Source organism: Haliotis rufescens, unplaced genomic scaffold (genome assembly GCF_023055435.1).
Source record: "Haliotis rufescens isolate VD_foot unplaced genomic scaffold, xgHalRufe1.0.p SCAF_4, whole genome shotgun sequence".
NCBI classification, from domain to species: Eukaryota; Metazoa; Mollusca; class Gastropoda; order Lepetellida; family Haliotidae; genus Haliotis; species Haliotis rufescens.
Window position 1 is genome coordinate 16,817,606 of NW_025964112.1, and position 22,518 is coordinate 16,840,123.

The 22,518-nt window shown below is 38.9% G+C and overlaps 2 protein-coding genes across 5 annotated transcripts in view; both read right to left on the bottom strand.

Moving 5' to 3' along the window:
* LOC124149210 (chitinase-3-like protein 1) overlaps positions 1-19,331 on the bottom strand; it is a 49,807-nt gene extending 30,476 nt beyond the window's left edge. Inside the window, exon 1 of one of the 3 annotated variants that reach the window (XM_048381769.1) lies at positions 18,642-19,331. Coding sequence is in view for 1 of the 3 variants with exons in the window: in XM_048381768.1 (XP_048237725.1) it covers positions 2,467-2,471 (5 nt within the window). In the remaining 2 variants the exon portion in view is untranslated. Of the gene's footprint in view, positions 1-2,466; positions 2,570-3,385; positions 3,647-18,641 lie in introns of those variants that run through there. The other 2 variants (XM_048381770.1, XM_048381768.1) reach the window with 2 other exon arrangements.
* Positions 19,332-19,473: 142 nt separating this feature from the next.
* Positions 19,474-22,518, bottom strand: part of LOC124149208 (mutS protein homolog 4-like) — a 36,450-nt gene continuing 33,405 nt past the window's right edge. For both annotated transcript variants that reach the window (XM_046520643.2, XM_046520642.2), the window contains one exon: positions 19,474-22,391. In XM_046520643.2, the coding sequence (XP_046376599.2) occupies positions 22,221-22,391 (171 nt within the window). In that variant the 3' untranslated portion in view covers positions 19,474-22,220. The remainder of the gene's footprint in view (positions 22,392-22,518) is intronic.

Here is a 22,518-nt window from a genome sequence, read left to right on the forward strand (position 1 = left end):
TAAACTGAACAGAAGCCCCAGGGAGATGGGAGTTCCCTGAACCTGTAGAAAAGCACTCTCAGTAGAAGTGATAGTAGCAGTAGATATGTTAGTGAGTGAGTGAGTGAGTATGCTTAAGCCATACTCCAGTCATACACAGTGAAAACATTTCCTCCTCACATTGTCAGGCCTACCAATGAAACTGACAGACTGCAACAGAACACTGTCATATGTCTACAATACAGAAGGAATTGGCAACATAAAACAATGAGTTCGTAACCAAAATCTGAGAAACGGCATTATAAATCTGACACGCTGCTGAAAACATGGAAACGGCAGCACCTAAACACACAGGCCATGGCTTTCCAAACTAGGCATGCGCAGAACATGAAGGAAGATGACAGTCATGTCATGAGGATCAACAAACAAACAACGAGTAAATTTACATCTTACAGCGCCAATAAAGAATATTCTGGACGTGTATTGTTGTATTACCGCTGTGGGATGTAAATGTATTCGCGTATAAATATACCTGTACTATTGCTTGCTGTATAAACAGATATGGGTTCAGACCTGTACTACTGGTTGCTGTATTTACAGACATGGGCTTAGACCTGTACTGTACTAGACATGGTTGCTGTATAAACAAATAATTATGGTGATCAACTGATGTACCTTGAAGTACTGCATTACTTACGACAATACTTTGAAGTACTTCATCACTTTACAGCAATACCTTGAAGTACTTCATCACTTTTCAGCAATATCTTGAAGTACTTCATCACTTCACAGCCATACCTTCAAGTACTTCATCACTTTCAACTGTGTACCGTGAAGTACTGCATCGATTAAGACAGTGCCTTGAAGTACTCCATCACTTAATAGCTGTGCCTTGAAGCACTTCATCATTTTTACAGCAATACCGTGAAGTAGTTCATCACTTAAGACAGTACCTTAAAGTACTTCACCACTTTACAGCTGTACCTTCAAGTACTTCACCACTTTACAGCTGTACCGTGAAGTAGTTCATCACTTAAGACAGTACCTTTAAGTACTTCACCACTTTACAGCTGTACCTAGAAGTACTTCACCACTTTACAGCTGTACCGTGAAGTAGTTCATCACTTAAGACAGTACCTTTAAGTACTTTACCACTTTACAGCTGTACCTAGAAGTACTTCATCATTTTTACAGCAATACCGTGAAGTAGTTCATCACTTGAGACACTACCTTTAAGTACTTCACCACTTTACAGCTGTACCTTGAAGCACTTCATCATTTTTACAGCAATACCGTGAAGTAGTTCTTCACTTAAGACAGTACCTTTAAGTACTTCACCACTTTACAGCTGTACCTAGAAGTACTTCACAACTTTACAGCTGTACCTTGAAGTACTTCATCACTTAAGACAGTACCTTTAAATACTTCATCACTTAAGACAGTACCTTGAAGTCCTTCGTCACTTTACAACATTTCCTTAAAGTCACTTTACAGCTGTACCTTTAAGGTATTTTTCACTAAGACAGTACCTTGAAGTAATCAATCACTAAGACAGTACCTTGAAGTAATCCATCACTAAGACAGTACCTTGAAGAAATCCATCACTAAGACAGAACCTTTAAATAGTTTTCACCAAGACAGTACTTGAAGTACTTCATCCCTAAGACAGTACCTTTACAGCAATACCTTCAAGTACTGTATCACTTTACAGCAGTACCTTCAAGTACTGTATCACTTTACAGCAGTACCTTCAAGTACTGTATCACTTTACAGCAGTACCTTCAAGTACTGTATCACTTGACAGCAGTACCTTCAAGTACTGTATCACTTTACGGCAGTACCTTCAAGAACTGTATCACTTTACAGCAGTACCTTCAAGTACTGTATCACTTTACAGCAGTACCTTCAAGTACTGTATCACTTTACAGCAGTACCTTGAAGTAGTGCATCACTTTACACCAATACCTTCAAGTACTGCACCACTTTACAGCAGTACCTTCAAGTACTGTATCACTTTACAGCAGTACCTGGGACTCTGGACCGGTATTTATCTACAAAATGTATGTAGTAATGTGTACATCTAAAATTTAGTGAGCCTCAAAACATTTCTTAGGTTATCCCAACTTCAGGAAAATGTTGGAGATATCAATCTGGTGATAAGTCCTGGCGGCAAACCAACTGATCTTCTTTTTAAATATGACATTTACATAATATGACCTCAGTTCCATTCGTTACGTACACGTTGCAGTTAAACCGTAAAATGTTAGTTTCGTTAGCTCGGTATAATATAGTTATCAAATTATCGTCTCATTGTTCAACCAAATAGAATTATTATCTAAACATCCCCGTTAAACGTACGACAAGACATACACTTTGGAGCCTGCCTCTCTATAGAAGGATTCTCGTGCAGAAACGCACAATTGAGTTTCAGAAGCTACTTCAATGTCGTTGTACGTGTTTTAATCCCACCAAGAAACTGACACTAACCTCATCGTGGATTTATGCCTGTGTCTAAAAAATCCAACTGTGCATCGTGGTTCGACTGTCTCACGAGGTAATACAAACGCACTGTTGCGTTTTTCAAACACGGATATCTGAAAATGGTGTTTATCTCTACGCCCGTACACTCAGTTAATCCCGCCCCTCACTTGATAATGGACAGGTCCAAACTCCATAATACTTGAGACAAAAACCTCAACTCAATTCAATCTTGAAATAAAGCCAAATAATTTAAAATACTCTACACGGGCTAGTCTACCGTGTTTCTGAACGGGTCAGCTTATTACTCCCCTAGTCACTAATAACTTTATTTGGATACCACTGTAGGCGAAACAACTGTAGACGAAGGTGGGCGATAATAAATCAATATCACACGGGGTGTAAAAATTTAAAATCAATATTCCAGGACACGGTAATAATATAACCCTTACAAGTAAATGTTCACTTTCCAACCAGGAAGCAATATTTACATGTGTGACGACATTAAATAAAAAAACACTTGTATTCATGCAATACAAATCCAATAGAATCCCGGGATTATACTTACGTAAGACATATATAAGTGAGTGAGTGAGTGTGGTTTTACCCGCTTTTAGCAATATTCCAGCCAAATCACGGCGGGGGACACCAGAAATTGCTTCACATATTGTGCCCATGTAAGGAATCGAACCCGGGTCTTCGGCGTGACGAGCGAACGCTTAAACCACTAGGCTACCCCACCGCCCCGAGAACTTTACTAAAACAATAATGATAATAAAGAAATCATCATTTCAAAACAGAAACCATTCTTTGTTAAAACACGCTACTCTCTCTGGTCAGATAATGCAAGGTATTATAATTCCCCAAGATGTTATTTTTGAAATTTCTAAAAGAACACCAATGTTCCGTCAAAAAAGTCCAAATTTACCTGCAATCGAATCTCAATCACGTTCGAGTACTCCAACCGGTATCCACAAAGGGTATGTTTATATCACAGACCCAGGCACGTCATGCAGCGTACATACTGACCACTCAGAAGTACAGATACAGAAACACATGCGCCAGCCTTCATCCACAAGTTGTCTCCGCGTGTAACGTTGTTCAACGTCCGCCCCGGTCTCACTGCTTGTGATCCGTGGATAACCTGTCCTCGGGCTAAAGCCGGGCGTTGTGAAAGAATTGAGTCATAGCTGCATTCGGTTTACCGAGTTGGGTGGTTATTGCCGTTATAAATGTGCATTTATGTCGACACAAGACAATTTATGGGTTTTAATTGCCCCGAGTGATGTGTGAAAAGTAACGTTGACGCGAGATAATTAAACAAATGTCGTAGTGGACTATATGTCCTGTTTGGTAGAACAAGTGAATTATTATTGTCGTGCTTCCGTCTGCGCTCCCGTCACAATCCCATGTCTCATTTTGTAATCACTGCAATAGGATAGTAACGGGTTCAGGAAATCACGAACATGTGATAAATGTGTATATATGAGTACAGCACCCCTTGTGGATTGCGGATTGAATTTGTCCCTAGCAACCTATGCTGGTTGTAAGATACGTCTGTAGGCGTACCCCGATGACGTGGATCGATGTTCATGATATTAATCACTGGCTTGTCTGGTACATATTTCAACGCACAGGTGGGTCGTAGTATAGGTGGAATATTTCTGAGTACAAGCACAACATTTCTTATACACACGCACACACACACACACACACAAACACACGCACGCACACACACTCACACACACACGCACGCACACACACACACACGCACGCACGCACGCACACACGCACACAATCAAACAAACACACACACACACACTCGTGGGAGTTTTGAATTAGTCTTCAGCATCCCCTAAACAATAACACCTAGAGGCGTATGGTGATTTAATGTATACAGTTGTACTATAATAAGTCTATGTTAAAGAACATGCTTTTTGCGGAAAGGGAGACTGCTCTAACTGACTCACTCACTCATCCAAAACATCAACAACAACGTCAAATCTGCTCAACCAGCCTCTCGTTACAGATGCCATCGGTCTCTCGCCAGTCAGACACGGATAAGGTTCACATGTGGTGAAACGGCTGAATTGTTACCTCCGGCTAAACATTAAACTTAGTCGGCGTCTTGCAAGTCACCGTGTCAAAGCTCACTATCATCAGTCAGTGGCTATAAAGTAAATCACTAAGCGTAATGATACGTATATAATAAGTATAAATGGGAACAATTGCCGCGCGGTTAGTAACATTTATGCAATTATTTATTCGCCCCTAATGCCCTGTCTTGCGAGTGGCAATAATGTTGTATAGGATCTGGTATTTGAACAGGAATAATGAAGGAAAGTATGAGCCTCACAACGAGGAAGGATGAGTGGAGCTATTCAACAAGGAGTCCAATCCTTATTTCGCCCACCTTCCAACAAACCACAAACACATATCAGACTGCATCACTGACCCGAACTAGGGATATTTATATCACCTGATTTGTTTTTTCTCGGCAAAGGTTTATCTAACTGCTATAAATATGAACATTGTTGTAGGTAACCTGCTGTAACACAAACTATGTACATATTATTTTGAGCTTTTAAGCATTATGCAAAATTATGAAAATATGTAATAGTTATTTTCACACCATACCTTCATGTGCCGCCGTAGCTGAGGTTGACAATTACACATTCTCAAATCAAACGATGCGGGCGACACATGTTTTCGGAAAAAAATGAAATTATTCATTTGTCAATAAATGTAAAAATAGTTCGCTCTATTCCAAGTGGAAATTAATTCAAATGTTGGTTCAAGATAATGTATAGTTGATAAACAACTCTCCATTCCTGAAAAATAATGGAGCGTTCAAATAATAGAATGACGTCACAGATGTGTTTTAATATTGAATAACGTCAACCACCCCGCCTTTTTCTTGTCAATATATGTAAACCCATGTTAAATTCTGAAACAATAACAATGAATTTTGTTGACAGTGTCTGTAGGTCTTACATGTGTACCGTTCTCCAAAGTATCCAAACACATCAGTTCACCACCCCTCTCCAGTTTGTCTCTGTAAACCCTTTTTTTGTAATTACTCCGTCTAAGTTTGAAACGATGTCCATGAATTCAGAGGACGGTACTTTTGCAACACTCGGGCGACCATTACACGTGAATATCTAAAGATAAATACAGTAAGTGACCAAATACTGGGTACGCCGTTGCCATCAAAAGAACAGCTATATCTCGGTAATAAAGCTGTATCTCGAACGCTTTAACCACAATATCACAGCAACACAGCTGTATCATGGCAACACAGCTGTATCACGGCAACAATCGTATCCCAATTGCGTGGATCGATGCTCATGATGTCAATCATTGGATTGTCTGGTTCAGTCTTGATTATTTACAGACCGCCGCCTTTTTGCTGTCATATAGAGTGTGACGTTAAACAACAACAAACAAAGTCTCATCTAAAAGCTGTTAATATCGCTGGTCTGTCTTCCATGTACTCTCCATGGACATCGTGCACACAGGTCCTCATTGGGTAGCATCTTACAACTATGGGTAACCCGTCCTCATTGGGTAGCATCTTACAAGTATGGTTAACCGGTCCTCATTGGGTAGCATCTTACAACTATGGGTAACCAGTCCTCATTTGGTAGCATCTTACAACTATGGGTAACCCGTCCTCATTGGGTAGCATCTTACAACTATGGGTAACCGGTCCTCATTGGGTAGCATCTTACAACTATGGGTAACCAGTCCTCATTGGGTAGCATCTTACAACTATGGGTAACCAGTCCTCATTGGGTAGCATCTTACAACTATGGGTAACCAGTCCTCATTGGGTAGCATCTTACAACTATGGGTAACCAGTCCTCATTGGGTAGCATCTTACAACTATGGGTAAAAAGTCCTCATTGGGTAGCATCTTACAACTATGGGTAACCAGTCCTCATTGGGTAGCATCTTACAACTATGGGTAACCAGTCCTCATTGGGTAGCATCTTACAACTATGGGTAACCGGTCCTCATTGGGTAGCATCTTACAAATATGGGTAACCAGTCCTCATTGGGTAGCATCTTACAACTATGGGTAACCGGTCCTCATTGGGTAGCATCTTACAACTATGGGTAACCGGTCCTCATGAGGTAGCATCTTACAACTATGGGTAAAAAGTCCTCATTAGGTAGCATCTTACAACTATGGGTAAAAAGTCCTCATTGGGTAGCATCTTACAACTATGAGTAGCCGGTCCTCATTGGGTAGCATCTTACAACTATGGGTAACCAGTCTTCATTGGGGAGCATCTTACAACTATGGGTAACCGGTCCTCATTAGGTAGCATCTTACAACTATGGGTAAAAGGTCCTCATAAGGTAGCATCTTACAACTATGGGTAAAAAGTCCTCATTGGGTAGCATCTTACAACCATGGGTAAAGAGTCCTCATGAGGTAGCATCTTACAACTATGGGTAAAAAGTCCTCATTAGGTAGCATCTTACAACTATGAGTAGCCGGTCCTTATTGGGTAGCATCTTACAACTATGGGTAACCAGTCCTCATTAGGTAGCATCTTACAACTATGGGTAACCCGTCCTCATTGGGTAGCATCTTACAACTATGGGTAACCAGTCCTCATTGGTTAGCATCTTACAACTATGGGTAACCCGTCCTCATTGGGTAGCATCTTACAACGGTGGGTAACTGGGGACTTATCCTCTCTAGAATCTCCAAAAGAACAATCTATGTTGCACCCCAGTGTGATCTCCTTGTGTCTAAAAGGCCCACCCAGTCTATTGACCCTGATGTCTGGTCCATCAGTCACCACCGGTGGAGCTACTGTGTGGATAATTGTGTCGAAAGCTCTCTTGATCTCACTGCCAATTAGTCAGACGCCTTCATGTACAGCGCAACCAACACAAGATGACCTTCATGCTCAGTGAGGGCTGCAAAGTGGGAGTATACAGCCCTCGTTGTGCGTTACTGCCAATTAGGTGTGTCAGGTTCTCTCTTGATTTATTCTTAAAAACATAATGCGAGTCTAAGTCCTTGTTCAGGGCTGGTAAATATATTTCTCGGCCCTTATCGTGGGTAAATAATTTTTTATTACACACTTGACAGGTAACACTTACAAGAAAGGTATGTGTCTGTCATTATTACGGACAGTTTAAACAGGTTTTGAGTAACCACAAAAAGTGCAGTTTAAACCACTTCGTCCCATAGCGTAAATTGCTGAGTTTACTCAGTACAGCAAAAGTGGTTGTATTGACATGGACAGTCAGCGAGTCCACTTGTAGCAATATTGGCTTATCGATTTACCCAATGTCGCGATCCCTTATAGCATCAGAGGCACATTGAACCAGAATCCTTTTTTTATGGAGGGTGATATATCTTAATACAGTTGGGAATTAAGGTAGTATATTTCGTTACGTCTAATCAAAGTATTTGTTCAAATACCCTTTTTTGCCATGTTCGGAAATGATTATGTTTTGACTCCTGTAGGGTTTCAGGGCTTGTGTGTGAGTGTGTGTGTGTGTGTGGGGGGGGGGGGGGGGGGGGGGGGGGTCGTTAAACAGCAACAACAAAAACACAATACGTATGTTCTGACCTTATTTGAGACATTTGAGACACAAATAAGGGCCCACTATGGCCTCATAGCCGTGTAACCAATTGCGAGCTCTATTAATGTCTCTTACTTGAGTTAATGAGTGAGTAGTGTTTAACGCCGCTTTTAACAGTATTCCAATTATATCGCATATCCAGCTAAATGTGGGAGGAAAGCCCGAAGTGATACAGGTCTCAGACGTTTACCACTTCGGTTAAACCCACGAGCACGGGTATGGTGCTGACAAACCTAGAAACATAATCGGATCGAACCGGGATTCGAACCCACCATCATAGGTTTGAGGCGTGCCCAAGGGACGCAACTCTGCACAGCGAATCGCAGCGCCTTAGACGACTGGGTCACCCGTGCCCCCCTAGAGTAGATGAAATTCAATATAGAGATAACCAATTACTCTCAGTCTACTTCCACTGTAGTCCGGAGAAACATATTCCAGAATGTACTTCTAAAACATCGTAATCGTCTGTTGTTCACGTAAGACGGATGACATCATCGACGAAACCATGATAAACATATCCAGTGAAAACTCGTTCCCTCCTTGATTGTTACCATAGTATCAACATGATTCTTCTGGCATCATAAAGCTTCATCGTCTGAAACGAGGCATCGAGGTATGGAAATCGAGTTACTGAGATTGAAATGTACATGTACATGTATCAATCACTGCATGCTGACGTTGGAATTCCTGATAGGAACTGGTCCTCAGCAACCCATGCTTGTCGTAAGAGGCGTCTATATTAAATCGGGTGGTCAGGCTAGTTGACTCAGCAGAATGCGTACCATCGTACCCCGAAGGTATGGGACGTTGCTCATAATTTCAACCACTGGTTTGTCTGGTCCAGACTCAATTACTTACTGACTGCCGAGATACAACTTGAATACACCTGCGTGCAGGGTAAAATGACAAATACACCTCGCACACACTATGGCTGAGGCTGATATAACCATAGAATGAATGAACAATATTTAAGATGTTCATTACTTGTCCAACGGGGATGGTCGGGTAGCCTAGTGGTTAAAGCGTTCGCTCGTCACGCCGAAGACCCGGGTTCGATTCCCGACTTGGGTACTATGTGTGAGGCCCATTTCTGATGTCCCCCGTCGTGATATTGCTGGAATATTGCTAAAAGCGGCGTAAAACCATACTCTCTCACTTACTACTTGTCCAACGGAATCAATAATGTACAAGGACAACCAAAAAAGCAGCAAAATGTTTCTACATAATATAAAGCCGAATTCAGCAGTTTTGATAACTGATGCACAACTGGCATAGCTCTTCAATTCCGCCGTCATCTAAATAATTATCCTTCGTTTAATAATTACAATTACCTCTAACCAGGATTACTAAACACAAATAACTATAGTCAACACAAGGAACACAGTTGGTGCATTGAATACTAGTATTTAACTTATGATGTAAAATACAAGCGTCTTCAACCTCATTGGCCTCCAGGGTTTGCTTTGTGCCCACAAGCCTACTTGTACATAGTAAGCTCAAACACTCGACAGTAGAAATTGAAACATTATGTGAATTACAAACAGGCGTGATCTGAGGAGCGTTTCCTACTTGGACGAGGGTGTTTCAATATTGTGGCTGACACACCACATAATGTGAATGTCCAACGTGCACCATTCTTTATACAGATACAACTTAATCTAAAACCTTCGTCTAAAAGACATTCCTATGTCATATCATATTTTTTCAGTTTGATCGTCTTTGACTAAAACATCTTTCATTAAAAATATAAAATTATTGTTTGTTTTACGCGACATGGGAACCACAAATAAAATCACAGCTTTATGAAAGATAAAAATGCTAGGTGAGCTGTTCGCGAGATTGGACTTGTGTGAAGTTTGACACCTTTCTTTGTGAAGGGATTCTCTTATTTGCCCCGATTTGGTCGGAATGGAAACAACTGCCTCAATGCAAACGTGTATCTTATCTCTCCTGAATCGTCTCAGAGCTCTTTGTGGATTTTTTTCACCTTGACGTTATGGTATGTGTACCAAGGAGCTTTGTGTGTTTTAGGGGACAATGAATTTTGATAATACACGTTCGGTCGCCATAATGATAGACACTCCTTGTGAAACAGCTGAATATATATTATCATTTCATGAATAAGTGAGTGAACACTGTTTAACGTTGCATCAACCAGTTTGCAGAAATGCGCAAGGAAAAGCATTTATCGAACCCACTGCATAAACAATAAAATTCTCAAATATACGCTGTTACGGTTAATAGTTTCTTAATTATAATTGTTAGCATTATACTGAACAAAATTGTAAGGGATCATGAATATTTTAGGGCATGTTTTTTGTAGTGAAGACTAAGCACACAATTTCATAAAAATATCCCCCGAAATATTCATGATCCCTAACTTATTTATGTTCAGTAAATTTACACAATGAAAACAAAAAACTTCCGAATGCGTATTACAAATTATAGGCTTTCAATATAGTAAAAAAACGGGCAACTTACAACCAACGGCAATATCATACAATAGGTTGAAGATCACAGAATAATAAATTAAAAGTTACGAATGTGTATAGAGATGAAAACTGCAATTTAATGCACGTGACTGTTGACATCACTGCATGTTAAAAAAAGGTATTTTAAATATTCAACATGTGACGCGTAATTATATGTTTTAAAACCTTGTCGATATTGTTTTGTGTTTATGGTCATACAAGTGCACTGAATGACCTACATATACACCAAGGTCAGTAATAAACGTAAGCTTGCCTGGTCTATTCCTGACTGTGAGGTTTCCGCACAATGTAACGTAAATGTGCTGTAGCTATTGATCCTATTTAGCATCACGGTGTTTTACAGTACTGAGAGCGGCGACGTAACCCTGTGAGAATCCACTGCGGATAGACCATGACAGACGATACAGTGGTGCTTTGTCTTAATAGGGTTTTTCCTAAGGCTAAAAAAACATCAGGTAGCTTAGTAACTTCAAAACCCAATAACAGGTGGCGAGATATGGGGTTTGCAGGAAAAAAAACATTCAATGACTTTGAGATGTCCATAGTATGCGTTTGAATTATTTGATCCGATGTTTGAGAAAGAGGCATGTCGAATGTGGCGGAAATACGTTATGAAACGATTGCAAAAAAATGAAAAAGAAATAGAATGGTTTCATTAGATTTCCTCGAGAGCCGAAATGTTACCAATTTGATCGTACCTTTAGTTAAACTTGGGTAATCTCCCAAAGCTGTCTTTTTCTTGTGTTTGATGGGTTTTTTTAAATCTGGTGATCGATTAACAAACATTGTAATAAGCCAGAGAGGCAATATTTGAGTTTGGATCAGGTTCATTTGAACATACTTTGGATGGGATCAGCACATGCTCTGAAGAATCTGTGGTTTGGTAATTTGAATCTCTGGAAAATCAGGCTATGCATTAAAGACGTTTGAGGTAGACCTCGAAGGAAACGCCCACTGAGTGGAATCCCATTGTATAGTTCAGATATATTAAATAGGTAATTCAATTACGTAATCATTTTCATCACTGATAAGATAGTAAATCTGAAAATATGTTGACTGATAAATTGTGTTAACCATCGTATCTGTTTCTGTAGGTAGGATTTTACAGATTTCTAGTTCATGTTAACGTTCCCTATAGCCTAAAACAGTTTATGGAAGTGATAACCTCACCTCGTAGAGATGGGATTGTATCTGTAATACATACTTGTTTGTTTGTTTGTTGTTTAACGCCGCACTCAGCAATGATATATGACGGGTAATACATAATTGTTTGTTTGTTTGTTGTTTAACGCCACATACAGCAATATTGCAGGAAATGACTGGTAATGCATAATTGGATGAATAGAAAGTATAGTACACGGTGTAAATTGGGGGATACCTTTGCGTCTTTCTCACCTGCAGACAACAGATGATAATCTTCTGTTGTATTATAAAACACACATTCGCACATGTCGATATGTAACTAGATGTATGTAAAACTAAGCTAACGACATGCACCGTCTCTGAAAAAAACCTTCACATAATGATAATCCGCTGCTGTACTATAAAACACGCATTTGCACATACGTCATGACACACATAAAAACCTGATGGTACGGCTCAATGTGTATGGTCAATATGTAATATAAATCTCAGAGTATAGCCTGTGGACGCTGAAGATCGATTAATGACTGTATGTAGAGGTATCCTATCGAAACACACATTATCTCTGAACAAACCCTCATAGAATGAGGTCAAGTGTTTGAGAGTACACGTTCATTATTATGTAAACACGACCAAAATGACCAACATACTGAAACACCACCACCCAAAGAGTTAAAAAAAAGTCTACCGCACCTACCGCGTGATACTTGCAAACACGTCACACATGATAACCATAGATCGCGTTGTGTCTGTACAACGAGTACGGGACAACTTGAAGGTGTGGTTTTCGGGAACTTGGAGTCAAATGAGAGAGACAAGGTAGTCTTTGTTTGGGGATTTTAGCCAGCGTGGACGCTTGATGGTGGAATCGATACGACGATGTTGACACGAGACAAGCGTCCAATTCTAGCCTTGATTTTCAAATCAAATAAACACACACTGGGTTTACCATAGATGCATGGAGGAATACCAGCAATGTGAGCGGTAAAAAGTCGAGACTCCAAGCTCCAATATTGGTCGTAGCTGTGTAATTGTATCGTAATGTTGATTGACTTGCAGTCTGGATTCACTGTGCAGTTTGATAGACAAATGAGAAACATGTAGACTGTCATTGCTATCTGCATAGTTCATTTGCAAGTCATCGATCTCGCCCAAAAGAATAAATAGTTTGAGCTTCAAACTTTGAAACACCAGATGAAAATACGATGTTCCAACTTCCTTGAAGTCTGGGACGAGGAATGGTTGCCATGTCGAGGACTAATTGTCTACATATTGTAAAAAGCCGTAGTTCCAAGGTGAAATAATCTTTCTGTCTGAACTAAAAAGTCTCATTAATGTTGCATATGTAGCCTATTGACGTATTTGCGTCAGATAATATTAAGCAATTAAACATTTAAACCAAATATGTTAAATCCAAGAAAACGTAACTCGTAAAAAATAAAGAAAAGATATAGTTAATTACTACTAAGTATATTACTGGAAACGATAATTATCACTATTAATAACTTTGCATTGAATGAAGCTTGAAAAACATGCATTAACGCTTCACATTCATATCACTGAATGCTGATTTCAAAACAAACGGAATAATATATACATAGATGTTGGGAATGGAACCCAGGCTATGTGCACATGAAATAACAAGCCCAGTTACCAACGGACTACCCAACCGACCTATAACAACCTGAAGTTAGAACTATGTTTCCACAGATACGTGTGATTCATTCATATAATTTCACTTCTCTTTCACGTCCAATAAAATCTGTTTCGGCAGATAATCGAGACAGAATATTCTCTGGCGTTGACGTTTCCGTAGTAGAGAGTGGGTTTACTGGACGTGTACTTATCTCCTGTTGTAGTTGAGTTATATTCTTGAGTGGTAATGACAGGCGATGTCTCTGCAAAACATTCTCGGCTGCAAGTCAAGTGATGACCGCTAATCACGTGACATTAAACAACACAACGCCACTAGGAAATACGTATGGATTTCTGATAATTGCCTAGAAAATGCTGGAATTTTTCTAGTTTCTACAAGCTACCCTTCTAAGTCAACACTTCGGTTTCGCAATACATTAACCTGAGCATATTCCATACAATATGTGGAACTTAAAAGGATCTAACCACAGTTACACTGAAACATCAGTAGTGATTTCGCGAAGGTGAAGTAAATACTGTCGACAGTCAGTCCTGTCAACAAACACAGTGTCCCTTTGTGACTCTGTAAACTTGGCTTTAGGATTACTGGCCAGAGATCAATGCAGTGAGGACACACGTGTCTATGGGCTGACAGTATGACAAGCTGGACATGGGTTGGCGTAACTGCAGGTCCCCGACATTTAATGTAACTAGGCTACCAAGGTCACGTGGGAAGATACATAACGTACACTTGTTTGATGGGCATTCCTTAGAAGTTGAAGGATGACAAAAGTAGACACAATTTTTGATAACAACTTCATTACTTACTGTCAAGACGGGGTTTCGGTATAGATCCTTATACCGTTGTCAAGTAAGACTCAGTGGTGAACATGGTAAAGAATATATCTAGAAGTTGGAGGATTAACAGCTATATGTACATGACGGCATTCTGAATAATCGAGACCTAACCAGACAATCCAGTGATTAACATCATGAGTATCCATCTACGAATTGGGATACGATGACATGCATCAACCAATTCACCGAGTCGCCGTTAGTCGCCTCTCACAAGCATAGTTTTTTATCCGGATCTTCACGAGTATACACACCGACAAAGTGTAAACTTTTAACTAAAATATGTTCCCTGACGCAGACACAGTTGCATACAGGTATTTTACAATCGTGAGATTAACTATATACACTGACTGGTTTACCTTTAACTATAAAGTCAGTTCTGAGTGACTATGAAAATGTACAGAATATAAACTAGACAAATGACGATTGAATTTCCTCAACTGAGGCCAACAATGTCAATCTCTCACAGGAAAGTAGTGATATGGGGGCCCTCAAAATAAGACTTGTTTAAGTCACTGTCCATTCAACAAAGTGTACCTATGTAGCTACACGGACAAATCTACAGACAATCCTTATTAAGGAACTATTTTGTAGGTCCATTCAGGCAATGACATAATATAATAGTGATAGTTTTAAAATGGACACCTACCTTCCAATGCTAGCACTCTTATCAAAAGCGTGTGCTCTATTACGCGTGTGATAAGACACTATTAGTTTCAACATTTCAGACATGTTGTTACGAAAAGTCGATGGCAAATGCAAACATTTATCACACAAGCAACGCTCTACAAGTAGCCGGGAGAATTAAGCTGTACCTGTTTCTACAAATGGGCGACGAGGTCCTTCACAATGGCCTAACAGGATAACCCGCGGTACCTTTATTTGATGTTCCTAAGACCACTGATCCTATACCCTGTCGGCAAGTTGTACGCACGCGTATGCCAAAAGTTGCTTTCTATTTCCTCAGATTACCAGATTTAACGTTTGTTCCATATTGAGTTTTAAAAAACGGCGAGTTTCTGCTGTGAGAGTCTGATGGTATTCACTTTCTGTGAATGCAGTTTACAAATTATAAACTTAATGTATGAAAACTGTTCTTCACGTGCTTATAAGTATATGTATAACAAACCTGTGCACTTCGCCGATGTTTTTAAAAGATAAAATAATACAAAGTAGTCTAAAAGAATGTTAAAAGTAGAATATCAGTTTTAATAAATCAAATTTCATATCTCTCTCAAATCATGACATTTTCAGGGTGCGCAAGCAAGCGTCTTAATGAGAATCTGTGTATTCTAGAAACTTTTTGACCGACTTTAATCCTGAAAAACGAACACAAGCAATTTATCCATTTCAGACTTAGCAATAACCTCCGTGGTCGATGATAATCTCGGCTCCGCCTGTGCCCATTTATGACTTGCGACTCTTAGGCTGTTTCTTGAGTAAATCTTAAAGCTTTCTCTGCCTAAACCATCTGTTGAGCACTGAAGGGCAGGTTGCAGACACAAGCTGACGTTTAAACATGGAAATCAACAAGTAGACAACCGTTTGATCGGATAAATCTTAGAGTTTAATGAAAAAATGACGAAAATGCTGTTTAATGCGGTTAAGGATAGCATGGCTTCAGAGAGCTCTTGCTCTTGAGGGCATGGTAACCATTTGGCAATGATTCAGTCAAAATTAGATATCTCTGTGAAAATTTCAATGTCTATAAGGTGTTTTGTTTTTGGGTGTTTATTGACACAATGTTGCATGTTTTTTTCTTATCAATCTGTATGTATATGATAAGTATAGAAAATAACAAATATCACATTACAAGTAGATAAATATTTTTGAAAGGTTTAAGCCGATATTTCCCATAACCACACAGAAGTATTGGTGTGGGGATTGTTTTTTGTTTTAGAAAACGATATAGCATTTACTCAAGTGAAAGTCGGCTATAACTTGTAGCTTCAATTTCGCAACAAAGTACAGTACGTGTATGAATTACCGGAGTTTGTTGAAGTTCATAAATCATTGTACGTGTATGTATCTAGTTACTGTTACTGCCTCATGCACTGTACTGACGTTTTAATAATGTATGACTATTTTGTTCAGGTCGCAAAATAGCTGAGATATTGCCGACGCGATGTCAAATCTGAACAAACTTTCTCGTCATAAATATATAACTTACGTTTTCTCTGGTTGTTGTATGCATTCTCCTGATGATATTTTCACAATAACACTGTCGTAAAAGCAGAACATATTGTCAGGAAAATACCTATGTACGTAGGTTTCAAAGAAGTGGAGAGCAAAGTCTACGACTTCCATCTACAATTAAGCCTATACGCTGCAGTGATGGTATACCTGAAATACTGGCAACATAAAACTTGACACTTATCCACTCAATTTCCCTCAACGTTCAGCCGACCCGTGAAGATCCGGGGTAGAATAAGGGCTTCAGCAACCCATGCTTGCCGTAAAAGGCGACTATGCTTGTCGAAAGAGACGACTAACGGGATCGGATGGTCAGGCTCGCTTGACTTGGTTGATGCATGTCATCGTATCCCAATTGCGTGGATCGATGCTCGTGATGTCAATCACTGGATTGTCTGGTCCAGACTCAATTATTTGGAACTCCGTCATATAGTTGGAATATTGCTGAGTGCAGCGTTAAACAACAAACAAACAACGTTCAACTATAATGCAACACATTACATGCGTAAGAATTATATCACATACATTTTACACCAAAAACATAATAGTGCAAGTTGGAAATCATTTCATCCCTACCAACCGAAGGAAACAACCGTATCTAACATAGAGACTTCTTTCATCTTGAGAATATCATCCTATATTTAATTTAATGACTTGGAATTTTTAGGTCAGCTTGGCAGTCAGTATTTCGGTTTGTCTTAACTTGCGAGAAGAGCACAATATGGCGCAGTAACGTCTAATACCTTGGTGGAATCCTCCACCTGCCAAACAAAGTTTACTGTCGAGGTGAATCTAGTATCCGAACCTGAGATATGCCAGCTCAAGCACCTCGTCACAGAGAACTGCTACGTCTTTAGCAACCAGACCACTCATGTACCCATCTTTGCATTACAATTATCGATTTTGCAAGAACATTTTCTCTCAAAGCCAGATATAAAAGAACCAGCTAATGCACAATCACATGGTATTCTGTATTAGATTTTATATGTTAGTATGTCTACGCGTTGGAGGTAACAATAGCTGTTATTGCTTTTATGTGGATATATTAAGATTTATGAAAATAGTTTTTTAAAAAGGTAATATAATGTCTCGTATGTCTCTTTGGCATCATGCAGAACAATATTCTGTCCCATTGTTTAAACCAATTATTGCTATGCTTAGGATCGGACTGAACCAACTCTTGGCGAGCTTCAGCAATATGTCTCAACCTGGCGAACACACAATGCAGGCCCCTCGCTGCTGTTGTTATGCCAAATGCGTAAATGAGAATGAGACTTCCAGGTGTGAAAGGTGTTGGCTGAAACGACCCCTTGCCAAAACGGCCTCATATTTCACTGGCGGAAACGACCCAAAATTGGCAAAATGTGTGCATACAGAGTAGTCATTGTATCCGACGGGAATTAGGTGAACAACAAAAGTTCCTTTGGAATAGTTTTCATGAGTTTATTTTTCAGGGTTTGTTCATTTTACTTTCACGACGAGAACACAGGTTCCTAATTCTCCATGGATACAATATGTGAAGCCTATTCTTAATATAGTTTCGTATATTTTCATTAATTTATCAGCATGTACTTGTTTATAAAGCGACGGTTAAGGACAAAACCTACATAATACATATCAGACCGTAACTAGCATATGAAATTAGAACCAGCGACCCCCTAGTACCAAACTTAAAATATAATAAATTTGGACAACTCATCTGATGCAACCAAGGATACGGATAATGAGCCTTCACATGAAAATGACGTAGCCCATGATCCACGTATCAACCTCAATAAATAACCAATTGACGTCCACAACGATGTGACACCGTTCTTTTTTAAACCCAAATCACAAAACGACATAATTTTATTGATGTGCGTACTTACCCATTGCGATAACCGGAATGAATAATCCACAAAAAACAGTCACGGTCCTTACACAATATACAATATTCACTCAAAGAGCTGTTACACACAATCCACGAAGTGAATATTTTATACCAACCAGCAAAAGATTACACAATTCTTTATAAACCAGCCACACATGAATGGAATATAAAGCTCATGAACAGGTGTACTGAAGTGCTAAAAGTGAGATCCATGTTTTAAGATGACACTGCCAACCCAGATATGTCAAATAAACCAACTTGATATGAACATCATAAACTTACTGACTCAAACTAACTATGAACTCATTTAATAAGACCAGTATGTTGTTAATTGAGTTCAAAAGCAAATCAAATAGCAATTACACACATGGGCACGATGTACTTACTTGTTAACTGCGACAATCGCAGAGGTATAAATCCAGCACAGGTGGTGCTGTTGTGCCTCTCGCTCTGACTGGCTGTGGTATGACAGAGATCCTTGTATCTAAATAATTGTGTCGCTACAATGCTGTTGAGATCCGCTTTCTGTTTGGGAATTCCTACAGCATTAGGCGCGGTAAGCGAATGCGACTTCGCCGATAAGCAAGAAACTTACGACAGCAACTATTTAATCTTGAATAGACACTGGAAAATACATTCAAAGCGACGCTTTGTTAAAATACATGTACATATTTGAAGTTACTTACATGAAATAGCCTTGAGGATGCAGGTAATCTAAGCACACACAGATAGAGTTCACATGCATGTTACGCCTTACGGCTGTTTACAAGTTAATATTTATTTAACTGTGAGTATGGGTTCGTATAAGTGTGCTTAATAAAAGTTCAATGTATATTGTAATTGGCTGATCATGTCAGTTAGTATGCATCAATACAAAGACCAAAGCCTTTAGAGTTTTAGAAAGTTATCGCTATCAACATAAAACTCGTTTATATGACCATAAATTGCTTGTGAAAATACATTCTGTATAAACATACATCAGGTAGCATTAGTAAAATTATCCCCCGTTTAAACAACCATAATGACACTAGTAAAAGAATGGTAACAGTTTTAAAAGTTCATTTTTGACTATCAGCGTGAAGACATAACTTGCTCATCAGTGATGTAGGAGAAATAGACGCCTTCCAAGGCTTTCATATAATTTCGGGGCTGGTCTCGCCTTGGGGCTGTCTCATGACAAATAGACAGACAGTCAGATATACAGAAGTGACAAGAGCATACATTGTGAGAAGTTTATGGGATGGCTACTGAGATGGAACAACATCAGTGGTACACGGGTGTGGGATGTTTCGGTGTATATGATCCCGAATGTATAAATGCTATGTGTTCATATGACCAAACGATCGTCGGGAGCATACAAGCAGACGAAGTATTATCTCATATTCGCATGACCGCCTGACATCATGGATATTGACATGGGTCATTGATTCGGTCATGGCTTTAATACACTCTCTTTTCTCTGAAATGACCAAAGGAACGGTTTTGGGGGCACACAACCTGTGAACAGTTTTTAATCCTGTTTTGTTTTATCAAACCTGAATGATTTCTTGACAGTTTTTATGTTTTTATATCCTTCGTGTATCAGACCCATGTTTGATCCTTTCAAGAATATGCAAGAACTTAGAATAGGATCAAAACAGGACTGCAACACATTTTAAATTAAGTGATAATTGATCTTTCAATTAGGGCTGAAACTGTTACCTGGGTATTCGAGTACATGTCGAGCATTCGAGTGCATGTCGAGTATTTTTACTACTCAAGTAGTAAATTAATATTCAAGTAATTGGACAGTTATCTATCTTGTTCAGTGTAATTATCTCCCTTTTTAGAAGCCATTGCAGCGATAGAAATTGGCACTAGTCGTGCAGTCCTTGCCAAACTGTCTTAAGGACTGGTAGAAATTTGCCATTTTTAAGGGTTTTGCAATATACTATGATAAAAGGTCCAGTGGAGTAAACATGTTAGTTTCTATCGATGCATTGTGGAATCTGATCGGGTATTAATTGTGGCGCACCAATATAACACAAAAATATATTTGATCACTGATCACTGAAAAGTATGGAGGACAAACAAACAAAAAATAGTTAAAGGTACATTGTAATGCTTGAAATTCCACAAATTGCATTTTCTGGGAATAGGGTTTTTTTAAATAGAAACAAATTTGTCTGTTATTTTTTAGGTTCGAGACTTACAGCCTCAAACATCCCTATTATTGACAAACACATTTTAATTTTCACCCGAAAATGGGGAGATTGTAAAAAAGTACTGTCGGTAGAAAAAATAAATTATTTTCTACATATTTGGCAGTTAAACAGACAGGGTGATTCGCTATCTGACCAATATATGAGGGTAAATTGTGATAAAGTCCATTGGATGCAATTTTTCAGGACGGCATGAGCATTTTCTAGAAGTCTCAGGTGTGAGCTGTGGCTTGGGGATTGCTTTCAACCAGTAATCATTAACGAGTACAGTACTCGTTTCAGCCATAATTTCAATGTTTTCAAGACTTTGAACATGAACAGTCATTAAATAAAACTACTGATACCATCATTCATGCAGAAATTCTGCAAAAGCTGGCCATGATGAAATAGAAATAATAACAGATAACAAAACTTACATTGTATGAACACATGAAAAGAATGGTTTCTTCTTTTGGACAAACAAATTGACTATTTATTAATTTTCACACATATCCAATAAGTAATAAGTAAATAAGTAACAGTAAACCTTGAACCCATCGGCATGTTGGATACATTCTAATGATTTCCAAAGGATGGGATATAGGACATCTTGCCAGAATATGTTTTTTCACACATTTTGTTACATCAAGGTTGATGACAGTTTAACAGTGATCTGTGACGCATCTCCAAATGTCCAAGTTGTTTTGCTGGTCATGGCTAATCCCCAGCAGGTAATCCACAAGCTTGGGTGTATTTGCCTGAATGGGAGACAGCCAAGCTGGGCTTTAAACAAGGAAGGAGACAAGCCTGTTCTCTTCATACAGATCAGTGTAGATTTGCCAGACGAACTTGGAAAACTTGTGATGTGTGTATTCGCTATGTTTTCCATCCAAAGACAACAGCCAAAGGCTCAGCTTTGCTCAAAATATTTTTCCTCATTTTTTTTAAAACATATTCTTAAATTTGCTTTACTTGAAGCTTATTTTTTTTACATTTTCTTGAAAGCCTGATCATAGTGTCTGACTAAAAGAAATTAATTTTCATGAGTTTCATTTTAGTTCATGAATATATGTAGGTGAAACAAAGGAAGCCACATCTACATTTATTCATACAAGTAAGAGTGTGTTACTGAGAGAATGAGTGGATGCTTCACATATCATCAGCAGTTTGGCATATATACAGCAGTATATACAGTAATTAACATAAGATGGACATAATCTACATTACTTTTCAAATATGCACTCAGATAAAGCATGTGCACTTAAAAAATATTTTGAAGTCATCAAAGCTTTATAAAGTAATGATGTGTTACTGTCATCATTCACAACAACAGGTAAATGTCTCTCCAAAACACTGCCTTGTTAGTTCCATACAGGCAGTTAATTAACAATAAAAAATAGGGTATCTTACAGAAGATAATGACATCTGTCATATCAAACCCTTGAAATTAAGAACACTTAAAAAGGTGTTCTAAACTGGTATAAGATCATTTATGGATCACTATGAAGAATATAAGTGAGAGAGCGAATGTGATTTTACGCTGCTTATAGCGTTATTAAAGCAATATCACCATACAAGAGCTTCACACAATGTACCCATGTGGAGAATATACCTGGGTCTTCAATGTGACGAGCAAATGTGTTAATTACTAGGCTAACCCACCGCTCCATAAAGAATATGAGAGAACAGCATTGTGCACACAAGGAAACTATTTCACAGTTGAGTAAAGAGTATCATGAGGACAGTTGCAATACACTTATTGTTTGTCATCAGACTGTCAGTGGCTTATTCTTCCATGTCGGTAAACTCCCTGGTGTACTGGGATCTCAGGTTGCTAAGATACAGCCTTAAACTTTCATCATCAAGTCGAGAATTCTTCGCTACCTGAACCAACTTAGTTGCTAGTTTGAAATTCATTCGTTGTTTTCTTGATTCTGAATCTCTTGTCCTGTTTTTCTGAAATGGACATAAAACTGATAAATTACTATGATAAATGGAAGGAAACTAGCTAATTATCTAAGGTAGAAAGTACCAAAGCAAAAGGTTTCACACAGAAATACCAGTGACCTTGCATTTACCTACT